This window comes from Cervus elaphus, chromosome X, assembly GCF_910594005.1.
Source record: "Cervus elaphus chromosome X, mCerEla1.1, whole genome shotgun sequence".
Classification (NCBI taxonomy): domain Eukaryota; kingdom Metazoa; phylum Chordata; class Mammalia; order Artiodactyla; family Cervidae; genus Cervus; species Cervus elaphus.
Window position 1 is genome coordinate 76433725 of NC_057848.1, and position 12546 is coordinate 76446270.

Consider the following 12546-nt stretch of genomic DNA (forward strand, 5'->3'; position numbering starts at 1 on the left):
AACATCTACTTCTGCTTCATTGACTATGCCAAAGCCTTCGACTGTGTGGATCACAACAAACTGTGGAAAATTCTGAAAGAGATGGGAATACCAGACCACCTTACCTGCTTCCTGAGAAATCTGCATGCAGGTCAAGAAGCAACAGTTAGAACTGGACATGGAACAACGGACTGGTTTCAAATTGGGAATGAGTACATCAAGGCTGGATATTGTCACCCTGCTTATTTAAATTGTATGCAGAGCACATCATGCAAAATGCCAGGCTGGATGAAGCACAAGCTGGAATCAAGATTGCCAGGAGAAATATCAATAACCTCAGATATGCAGATGACACCACCCTTACGGCAGAAAGTGAAGAGGAGCTAAAGAGCTTCTTGATGAAAGTGAAAGAGGAGAGTGAAAAAGTTGGCTTCAAACTCAACATTCCAAAAACTAAGATCATGGCCTCCGGTCCCATCACTTCATGGCAAATAGATGGGGAAATGATGGAAACAGTGAGAGACTTTATTTTCTTGGGTTCCAAAATCACTGTAGATGGTGACTTCAGCCATGAAATTAAAAGAAGTTTGCTCCTTGGAAGAAAAGCTATGACCAACCTAGACAGAATATTACGAAGCAAAGGCATTATTTGCCAACAAAGGTCCATATAGTCAAAGCTATGGATTATCCAGTATTCATGTATGGATGTGAGAGTTGGACCATAAAGAAAGCTGAGTGCTGAAGAATTGATGCCTTTGAACTGTGGTGCTGGAGAAGACTCTTGAGAGTCCCTTGGACAGCAAAGAGATCCAACCAGTCCATCCTAAAGGAAATTGGTCCTGAATATTTACTTTCAGGATTGAAGCTGAAGCTGAAGCTCCAATACTTTGGCCACCTGATGAGAAGAACTGACTCACTGGAAAAGACCCTGATGCTGGGAAACATTGAAGGCAGGAGGCGAAGGAGGTGACAGAGGATGCGATGGTTGAATGGTATCACCGACTCAATGGACATGAGTTTGAGCAAGCTATAGGAGTTAGTGATGGACCCGAAGGCCTGGCATGCTGCAGTCCATGAGGTTGCAAAGAGTCGAACACCACCGAGCGACAGAACTGAACTAAACTGAACAAGATAGGTAGCAGCTATATTATTATCAAAACGAGAAAGCAGATAACTTGTGTCTTGCAAAAGGTCACTAGATGAATAAATTATGGGGTGATAAATAGTGTCAAGCTTTCATTTTAAGATTTGAACCTGTTTCCCTCTGGACCCACGTTCTTGGGTCCACCATGAAGTATTTACTGTGTAAGGGAACCACTAACTTCATCATGCTTATGAATATCTGTACCTCCTCTGTTCTGTCTTTCAAAACAAGCACAAGGACATTCTGCATAGACTCCTGTCTTATTAAACTCCACTTTCTTGTCCAATTCAGATTAAAATGAAAGACCTAATGGCTATCTTTTTATACTTAACCAACTCTATTTTCAGGTGAGTAATCTCCTGGTCTGCTTCATCTTCTGCCCTCCTTAATCAGCATCATCCCTTCTTCATATTTCAATATTCTCATCCTCCCTTCTCCTTTCTTCTCTTTTCTATTCCTCCTCCAAAACTTAAACTTCTTCTCTCTTCTAATTTCCTTTTATTACTTAGCTTCTCCACTATCCTGTTCTCCTCATTCTTTCTGTTTTCTTTCTCCTCTGTTAGTCTCAATCTCTGTATCTCTTTATTTCCCTTTCAACCTATCACTCTTCCCTCTAGCTTCTCTTCCATTTTCTTACTGCCTTTTATCCATCCATATCTCATCATCTTTACATCTCTCCAACCACCTCATTCCATACATTCTCTCTTCTATCTACACCTACTTCACTCTATTCTTTCCATAGTTGTGTACATGCTCATTTCCTCTTCAAACTCTTTTATGCACTTTATTACAAGTGTATCTCTCTTCTATTTCTCCACTTATCTCTATCTCTTCAAATTCTCCTTCATACATTATAACCATTCATATTTCTACTTTTTCCAGTCCTCCCCACCTCCTTTTCAACATTTATATCTAATTTCATGTCTTTTCATGCAGTGCGAGAAGAGACATCCCTCCTTCTTTACAAGGAAAATGTTCACTATAGTTTGGATACCATCTCCTGACAATTTTCTCTGGAAACCTGATGTCAGAAAAACCCTATTTCTACTGTATCTTCAATCTTTGACTTTCTAGTAGCCACTTCCAGCTATCTCACAAATATGTGCCAGTCTCTGCATTCAAAAAATAACTATTTCCTTTACTCCTGCATAAATTAATTATATACGCATCCCTTTCATTTTCAAGCACATTCCCAGAAAGCATTTTCTATGTTTACTACCTCTATGCCAAGTCCTAAAAACTCATCATTGTACTAATCATTCCACTGAAACACTGTATATGAAGAACACCAATGTCTTCCATGTTACCAAACCTAATGCTGCTGCTGCTGCTGCTAAGTCACTTCAGTCGTGTCTGACTCTGTGTGACCCCATAGATGGCAGCCCACCAAGCTCCCCCGTCCCTGGGATTCTCCAGGCAAGAACACTGGAGTGGGTTGCCATTTCCTTCTCCAATGCGTGAAACTGAAAAGTGAAAGTGAAGTCGCTTAGTCGTGTCCGACTGGTAGCAACCCCATGGACTGCAACCTACCAGGCTCCTCCGTCCATGGGATTTTCCAGGCAAGAGTACTGGAGTGGGTTGCCATTGCCTTCTCCACCAAACCTAATACATACTTTCAATTCTCTATATTACTAGCTATCTTTGTAATAGTCAACAATATTGTAGAGATGCATAAGTAATAGTAAAGAGCATAACTTGAAACCAAACTGCCAAAGTATGCAGGATCAACCATTTACTACCTAGGTGACACTGGAAAGTGTTCTTACTAGCTCTGTGTCTCAGATTCCTTATTTGTAATGTTGGAATAACAGTAAGTAGAATGAGTATAACAGTCCCTGGCACATTGTAAGCACTATATTGATGGCAACTATTGTACTTATTATGCTATTATTATTGATCACTTCATCTTTTTGAAACTATTTACTCCTTTGATATATTAGTCAAAATGGATTTGATCAATATGTAGTAATAATCATAAAATATCAGTGTCCTAAAACAACAAAGTCTTATTTCTCATTCATACTATTTATCCATCTCAGGTTGTGGGGAGGGATGCTCTCTTCTGTTATCTTTAATAAGGGACACAAAACAATAGAGCCAAGATCACCTGGCATAATGCTACTCACCATAGCCAGGGGAGAGGAACATAGAAACTCATGTACTGGCTCTTAAAAGTTTCCAATCTTTCTAATAGATAAACAACAAGACCTACTGAACAGCACAGGGAATGATATTCAATATCCTGTAATAGCCTATAGTATCAAAGAATCTGAATATATATATATATATATGAATCACTTTGCTGTATATCTGAAACTAACACATTATAAATCAACTATACTTTTTAAAAAGATAAATGAACTTTAACACCAGTGCTGCAAATTGATTGAGAAAAATGATACTTAGTTTTATGAATTAAAAAGAACAATATTCTAGTTTCCTGAGTGATCACAGTGTTTCCAAAGTGTACTGATATGGAAACAATTATAATAGATTCCACTAACCACAAAACTTTTGAACAGAGATGAAAATTTTAAAATGTACATCTTAAATAAAGTTTCCAATCCTTCCTCAGAAATCACACATGTTATTTCCACTCACATTTGGTTAGCCAAAGCCAGTCATTTGTCCAAGGCTCTATGAAAATGAAATACTAACACATACCCAGAGGGAAGCGAATTGGAAATAGTGGAAGTAGCAGTATTGACTACCACACTTAGCTTTCAAGATATTACACACTAGTAATTCTATTAACACCTTCCTTTCTTTTTCTTCTTGTTCTCCTTCATAGGTTCTTCTTTCTTCCCTTCTGCTTTAATGATAGTAATGCTACATGATTGAATGCTTGGCATGATTTTCCTCTCACTGTATATACTTTCCTGAAGTGATCACACCCACGTACATGGTTGTACCATCATACTGACAATACCAAACTTTACCTCTCTTGCTTGTGTCTCTATCCTGGTCTTACGACTTGAATATTCAACTGCTATTAGACTTCTGCCTCTGGATTATCTACAATCTTCTTAAACTTATCTCGTCCAAAATTAACCTCACAGATTTATTCTATCTAAACTTTTCCTAAATCTCATGTGATGTACCCCAGTTTGTAACACCATCATTCACCATTTTCCTTGGGTACCTTCTACCTTGGCTCCTCCTCCTTGCTCTCATTCTGACATTGGTAGTTTCTACTATTTCCTCAGTGTATCTCCCCTTCCCCATCTTAATCCATTGCTCTGAATTGGAGTTTCACCACTCCTCATCTAAACTGTTTAAGCTGCCTCCTAACCAGCTTCCCTATTTCCAGTCTTGTTCCCTTAAAATGCACCCTTTGCTCAGTAGCTAGGGTACCATATATAACATTAAAAAACCTGACCACCTCATTTTCTTGTTTATAATATACCATTCAATTTCCTGCAACTGCTCAATTGGTTTTCTCTGCCTGGATGTCCCTCCTCTCTTCCCTCCACTTTCCACCTACAGTTTTCTTGACTACATTTCCAATAAAACAAAACTGAATGCCAATACTAATAATCAGGAATGTAGGTGTTAACCTCATCCAGCGACTCTCTTTTCAACTTGATCCAAAAAAATGAGTTAGATGACCCTGATCTTTCATAATTACTCATAACTTTATCATTTCAGTTAATTTTTTTGTGATTATGTACTAGGCATCTCCCTACTAACTGTCTTAAGATCATATCATCAATGTTTGCATACCCAGAACCTAGTCCAGGGCCATGTATGTATTAGGAAGTCAAAACATGTTTGGTGAATAAATAAATGAATTAATGAATACTACTAATCTTCCATCAAAAATTTTTCTCCCTCCACTGTCTTTGCTCTACTTCTCTATGTCTTTTTTTCTTTCTTCTCATTTACCTCATACTTTTCTCCAAATTCTCCTTTTTCTTTTAGGATATTCTAATATCTAGTCTTTTAATTTTATCTCCCCCCCCCTTTTTTTTTTTACCAAATTTTCTATTCTATTTCTCTCCTCTCATAGTCTCTCTTTTCTTTACCCATTTGTTCTTGAATGATTTATGTGTGTGTGTAGAAAAGATCTGGGAGTACACCAATAAAATAAATATATATGTTAATTTTATTGACCTCATCTCCACATTATTCTTCCCACTTCTACCCACTTCCCTTTTCTCCATGATTCTCTCCTCTACTCTCTCAGCTCCTCTTCATTAATTCAACTTTTCTCTTAACAATTCACTTACTATCTATTTTTCCTTGTCCATCTTCTTGTCTCTCAGAAAAAATAAATAGCAAATTTAAAGTAAAGAAAGACTAGCATATACCATACAGGCAGGCACACTTCATGTATTCATCACATGTTTATCAGGCTTGTATTATTTGAAATTCATTGTGTATAATAACAAATGCATAAACTTGATATACCACAGAGCTTGCACTGAAAGATCACATATTTCCCATTCAATAAATGTTTACTAAGTTAAAATTGATACCCGTTAATGTAGGAGAGAGCTTTAGGAAGTGACAAATGACAGCAGAGAAACTAGCAAAATCAAAAAACAAAAACCAAGAAAGTTTTTCAGTGTTGGAGCAAAGAATCTTACTGAACTGGAAATGCATTTAAAGTTATTCGTTTTAAAAGCAAAATTTCCTTATCTAAAAACTCTAATGATAATAATGAGTCATGAAAAACATAAAAATTGTTATAGTTTTTATACCTTAGGAGTAGAAAAGTATGAAATATATATATTTCCACATATATATATAAATATGTAAATAAATATATATATAAAATATATATTCTTAAGTTGTTTGGAAATTCATTTATTTCTCAGCATTCCCATGCAATGTGGCATGACAAATATGTTGCTATAATTTTGCATTTATATATATAACATTGTATGTTTCAGAAAATAGCTAACATCTCACTTGATTCTCATAATTCTGCACCATACAGATAGACTATTGCTGCAGTTAAACCTAGATGCTATTCTGTCACTGTGTTCATGCCTGTGTATGTGGTTGTGAGTCTGTGTATTTAAGTACCCTTGACTTTGTATAGGGATTCCCTGGTGGCTCAGATGGTAAAGAATCTGCCTGCAATGCAGGAGACCCTGATTCAATCCATGGGTCAGAAAGATCCCCTGAAGGGAATGGCAACCCACTCTAGTATCTTACCTGGAGAATTCCATGGACGGAGGAGCCTGGTGGGCTATAGTCCATGGGGTCGCAAAGAATCAGACATGACTGAGAAACTTTCATTTTCACTTCACTTTCACTTTGACTATGTATATGCCTGTGTATTACACGTCTCTGAGTATACATAAACATTTATACATTGTGAAAGTATATCTCTGTGTGTCTGAAAATGTTCATATGGCCAATTCTCTATTTTTCATTGAAATAGAGTTGCCTTGAAATATTGTGTTAGTTTCAGGTGTAAGCACAGTGATCAGTTTTATATATATATATATCAGATTACTTTCCATTATTATAAAATATTGAGTATAGTTTCCCATGCTGTAACAATAAGTCCTTGTTTTTTTTAAATCTACTTTATATATAGTACTGTGTATCTGTTAATCTCAAACACAAACTCCTTATTTATCCCTTTTACCTCTATTTCAACCCTTCTGGTAAAGATAAGTTTGTTTGCTATGTCTGTGAGTCTATTTCTGTTTTTTTTTTTCATTTATTTTTATTAGTTGGAGGCTAATTACTTTACAATATTGTAGTGGGTTTTGTCATACATTGACATGAATCAAGCCATGGATTTACATGTATTTCTGTTTTGTATAGAGATTCATTTTTATTATTTTTTAGATTCCACATATAAGTGATAGTATATAATATTTATCTTTCTCTGTCTGACTTACTTCACTTAGTATATTTTCTAGGTCCATCCATGCTGTTGCAAATGGCAGTATTTCATGATATTTTTATGGCTGATTAATATTCCATTATGTGTGTGTGTATGTGTGTGTATCACATCTTCTTAAAGCAATCATCTATTAATGGACACTTGTGTTGTTCCATGTTTTGGCTATTGTAAATAGTGCTGCTATAAAATAGGGGTGCATGTATCTTTTCAAATTATAATTTTGTCCAGGTATGTGCCTAGGAGTGGGATTGATGGGTCATATGGTAGCTCTATGTTCAGTTTTTTAAGGAACTGCCATACTGCTCTCCATAGTAACTCTCCTATATACATACCCACCAACAGTGTAGGAGGGTTCTCTTTCCTCCACACCCTTTCCAGAACTTATTAATTTATAGACTTTCTAATGAGAGCCATTCTGATCAGTATGAGATGATACCTTATTGTGGTTTTGATTTGCATTTCTCTGATAATTAGGGAGTGATGATGAGTAGTTTTTCATGTGCTTGTTAGCCAACTCTGTTTATATGTGTATATATAATATTATGTCTATAAGTGCACACACCTGTAACTGTGTTAAGAAATGTATGCCTCTATGTGCATTTATAATTTGTAAATTTGCTTTCAACCCTGGTCCTACCCCCATGATACTTTAGATGAGCCGGGCACTCTCTGACCTCATCGTGTAGAGGAGGGTTCCATTGTCCACCAGTCTGAGCAGCTTGTTAGGTGTGGTCATGTTATGGGCCACTGATTTCTTGCCATTGTGGAAGAAGGTGTCAGGGGTCCAGATCTTACTAGCCAGGAGATTATTCAGTGGAAGGATCTTCATGGGTCCATCAAATTTCAGTCTTTCATCATGCCATGTCTGTCGAAAAAATACATCAATGGTGTACTCCTAAGGACAAAAAGAGAGAACAACATTTCAGCAGAGTTCTGGTGAGGATCCACAGTGCCCTTAGCAAATATTAATTACTTTGCAGTATTTCCTCTGATGCAGAGAAGCAGCAATCTATTGACAGTAGTTACTGGCAAGTAGGGCAAATGACTATGATTGAGAAGTAATGTCATGGTAATCAACAAGTACATAAATAATATGTCCGAGAATATTTCACTTAGGAAGATCACTGCCAATGCTGCCCTGCACATCATACAACCTGAACACAAGACTTTGCCTTATGAAAAGGCAAGAGCTCTCTTCTCTATGCAGTGGCATCTCTAATAAGAGCAAACTCTTAACTTTGTCTCTTCTACTAAATGATCCCATATGAACATCAAAAGCCAATATAACAACTACCATAAAACTAAAACCTTAAATTTTAAAACACATTTCATTTGATGCTCAAACTAACAGTGTATCTAATGAGTTAATATCTTATTATCTTCAATAAGTAAAGCACTCTTACAGATAAGGAAAAAACAAACACACAAATAGAAAAAAAGGATAAGTGACATGAACAGAAAAATTCATGAAACAGGTAGAAATTGCTAATAAACATGGAGAAAATTTTCAAAATTGCCGTTCATCTAAATACAAATTCAAATAACAATAAACATTACTGGCATTGGTAACAGCAGATTAAATCATTTGGATATATCTTCTTGTAGTTATTAATCATAAAATTTGAACCAAAACATATAGATAGATAGTTAGACAATTTGAAACCAATGGGAAATGACTGAAAGCAGACAAAAATGAGGAAAGTTTACTCTTGAAAGATAGCAGCAGCAACAGGCTAAAATTGTGTTTGTGGCTTTCTTTTCTAAAGGCGGTCTCCCAAACCTAGAATTTCTGTGTCCGATATCACAGCCTTAATGGCTCAAAGTGGATAATAATCTGGAATCTTAGGAGTAGGAATCCTGGAAGCAAGAGAGTCACTGAGGGGATGGGAACTCAAACCCCAGGATATACTTTGCCCCAAATCCTGGCTGACCACTACATACAAATGAAAACTCTGGGGCTCTGGAAAAAAGGCAGACAGAAACAATAAGGGAATCCTCCAGTAAATGAAAGATGACAAATCTGTGGTGGGTGATGTTTGTGCATTTGGCAGAAATCAGAAAAATTATTGGCTTAATATACCTCAGAAGAAAGAGCTCAAAGTTGACCAAAGAACTGAAAATTCAGGCGGAAGCCTTGAGAGAAAACCAAAACCATTGAAAGGGTAAGTCTGAAATTCTGAGTACAAACTCTGCCCAAATCTTTGACTGGCCACTAAACTACACAAGGGATAGGGGACACATCTAGGTAGTCAAGTAAAACAAAGCAGTCAGAAGCTGCTTAAAATATGTTGTTGTTATTGAGTCACTAAGTCGTATTCAACTCTTTTGTGACTTCTTGGACTGTAGCCTGCCCGGTTCTTCTGTCTGTGGTATTTTCCAGGCAAGAATACTAAAGTGGGTCGCCATTTCCTTCTCCAGGGGATCTTCTCAACCCAGGAATTGAACCTGTGTCTCCTGCATTATATGAGGATTCTTTACCACTGAGCCACTAGGGAAGCCCCCTCAGTGGCTTCCAATTATATTTGGAATAAATACCAATACCTTTCCCTTACCTAGAAAGTACTTCATAAACTGGCCCTTATTTTCTTTAAGCTCTTCTCCAACCACTTGTACCTCCATAAATCAGCCAGTCTGGCTTTTCTCCTCCTCTAAGACACTAAGAGGAGAAGGAAATAGCAACCCACTCCAGCATTCTTGCCTAGAGAATCCTGTGGACAGCGGAGCCTGGTGGGCTGCCATCTATGGGATCGCACAGAGTCGGACACGACTGAAGCGACTAAGCATGCATGCATGCATTGGAGAAGAAAATGGCAAATCACTCCAGTATTCTTGCCTGAAGAATCCAAGGGACAGAGGAGCCTGGTGGGCTGCCATTTATGGGGTCGCACAGAGGCAGACATGACTGAAGCGACTTAGCAGCAGCAGAACACTAAGAACACCTCTGCCTAAGGATTAAGAGATTATAGAAATTATCTAAACTGGAACATTTTTGAGAGTGAGAGGAGGCTTTATCAATAATTACATCAGAATGACAGGTGTAAGCCAGGACTATGCCAGGTTTAAAACTGGAATTAGATTCCCACATAAAACCAATACCCTGAAGGGCTCTGACCTCAGCATAGTGAAGTGAAGTGAAAGTCGCTCAGTCATGTCCAACTCTTTGCAACCCCATGGACAGTATAGTCCTTGGAATTCTCCAGGCCAGAATACTGGAGTGGGTAGCCTTTCCCTTCTCCAGGTGATCTTCCCAATCCAGGGATCAAACCCAGGTCTCTTGCATTGCAGGCGGATTCTTTACCAGGTAAGGCACAAGGGAAGCCCCTCAGCATAAGGGTGAATTAAATAAAATGAACTAGACAAAACCAATCCACAGCATGAAAATGAAGAAAGGAAACTTATCCAAGCATGAATTATGAAATGAAGAAGGGCTAAGGGAAAGCATTTCTATTGAGATTTAGCAACTTGAAATCTAATCTGAGCTAAATATCTAAATGTACACCTGGTTTGGGTCTTACAAGCTGAGAAATTAACATAAAAATAGGTCTCAGGATGGGGATACCCCTAGACTGACTTATAAAAGCAAACACTCTAGAGGAACATAGCCATAAATAAATGCTTGCTGAAAAAAGTATGCAATTCACAACAACAAAACACCTAAGGAAATGGTCATAAGCAAGAGTCAGCCAATACGATATATAGGTCACCCCTCAAGAACATCACATATGAGGACTTCCCTGATAGCTCAGTGGGTAAGGAATCCGCCTGCAATGCAGAGACCTGGTTCAATTCCTGGGTTGGAAAGACCCACTGGTGAAGGGATAGGCTACCCACTCCAGTATTCTTGGGCTTCCTTGGTGGCTCAGCTGGTAAAGAATCTGCCTACAATGCAGGTGACCTGGGTTCGATCCCTGGGTTGGGAAGATTCCCTGGAGAAGGGAATGGCTACCCACTCCAGTATTCTGGCCTAGAGAATTCTATGGACTGTAGTAGAGCTGGACACAACTGACTGACTTTTACTTCACAAGAACCTCATATAACAGAATAAAATAATTATAAAGGAGCTACTGAATATATTAAAATGATAAAAGTATCAAGAGAGAGATTGAGAATGTGAGAAAATATCAAAACATTATGGGGTAGGAATGAGAAAAAACAGATTTTAAAAATATCTATTTGAAGTACATGTTCTGTGAAACAAAAATAAAAAGTCAATGGATATGTTATATAGAAGATTAGATATTATGGAACAGAGATTAGTGAACTGGAAAATACTTGTGAAGAAAACTTTTTCAGTGTCTATTTCTAACAAAGTTCTAAAGTTATGGACGTGAGTTTGGGTAAACTCCGGGAGTTGGTGATGGACAGGGAGGCCTGGTGTGCTGCAGTCCATGGGGTCGCAAAGAGTCAGACAGGACTGAGCGACTGAACTGAACTGAACTGAAAATTAGAGAATAGAGAAAATGATGAACAATGAAATACTAATGGATGAAAGTTTCTCAGAATTGTTGAAATATTAGTATAAGTATCTTAGTTTCAAGAACCTTAATCAGGGGGCAGTCCTAAGATGGTGGAGGAATAGGACAGGGAGACCACTTTCTCCCCCACAAATTCATCAAAAGAACATTTGAACGGTGAGCAAATTCCACAAAACAGCTTCTGAATGCTGGCAGAGGACATCAGGCACCCAGAAAGGCAGCCCATTGTCTTCGAAAGGAGGTAGGACAAAATATAAAAGATAAAAAGAGAGGCAAAAGAGGTAGGGACAGAGATGCATCCCGGGAAGGGAGTCTTAAAAGAGAAGTTTCCAAACACCAGGAAACACTCTCACCAGCAAGTCTGTGGGGAATCTTGGAATCTCTGAGGGCAACATAACCAGGAGGAAAAATAAATAAATAAATGAATAAGACTCACAGATTACATGCCTAACGACAACTCCCAGCACTCGCAGCCGTCACCAGCAAGTGGGGGCTGAACAGGGATGTGTGGGCTGCATTGATTAGGGTAAGGACTGGGTCAGAATGCCCTGAGGGCAATCTGAGGGAACTAATGTGAGATAGCAACCCAAACTGTGGGATAGCCAGAGAGAGAGAAAAAAAGGGGGAGGGAGAGAGAACTATTCTGCGAAAAGCCCTAACCTGAGGCACTGCCAGGCCTGCTCAGAGAACAAACGACTGAGCGTCTACCAGAGGAGAGCTGGCAGGCTGTGGACCGGCCCATCCCCCACCAGAGACAAGCAGGTGGGAGGCAGCCAGAGCCAGAAAGGGGCAATCGCAGCCCCAGAGAGGCATCTTCTACCAAACTGCAAACAGGCTCCATTGCTAACCAATAGTTCTTGGGATTCTGGAGGGTTGACATCCGCTGGGAGGGTTGCAGCCAGCAATCAGCTCCCCAGAATAGACACACAGCGCACCTGAGAAGGCACGCCCATTGTACACCCAGAAAACCGAGCGGCTGGGATGGGGGAGGGATAAGACGCACCCCCACCTGGGGGTGAATGCACTCGCCAAGCACCTGGTCACCTGAGCTGCTTGGACCTGGGAAGGGCACAAAACGCAGG

The 12546-nt window shown here is 38.8% G+C and overlaps 1 protein-coding gene across 3 annotated transcripts in view; it reads right to left on the bottom strand.

Moving 5' to 3' along the window:
* GABRA3 (gamma-aminobutyric acid type A receptor subunit alpha3) overlaps window positions 1-12546 on the bottom strand; it is a 228850-nt gene that overhangs the window by 67713 nt on the left and 148591 nt on the right. For all 3 annotated transcript variants that reach the window (XM_043897578.1, XM_043897577.1, XM_043897579.1), the window contains exon 5: window positions 7664-7884. In XM_043897578.1, the coding sequence (XP_043753513.1) occupies window positions 7664-7884 (221 nt within the window). The remainder of the gene's footprint in view (window positions 1-7663; window positions 7885-12546) is intronic.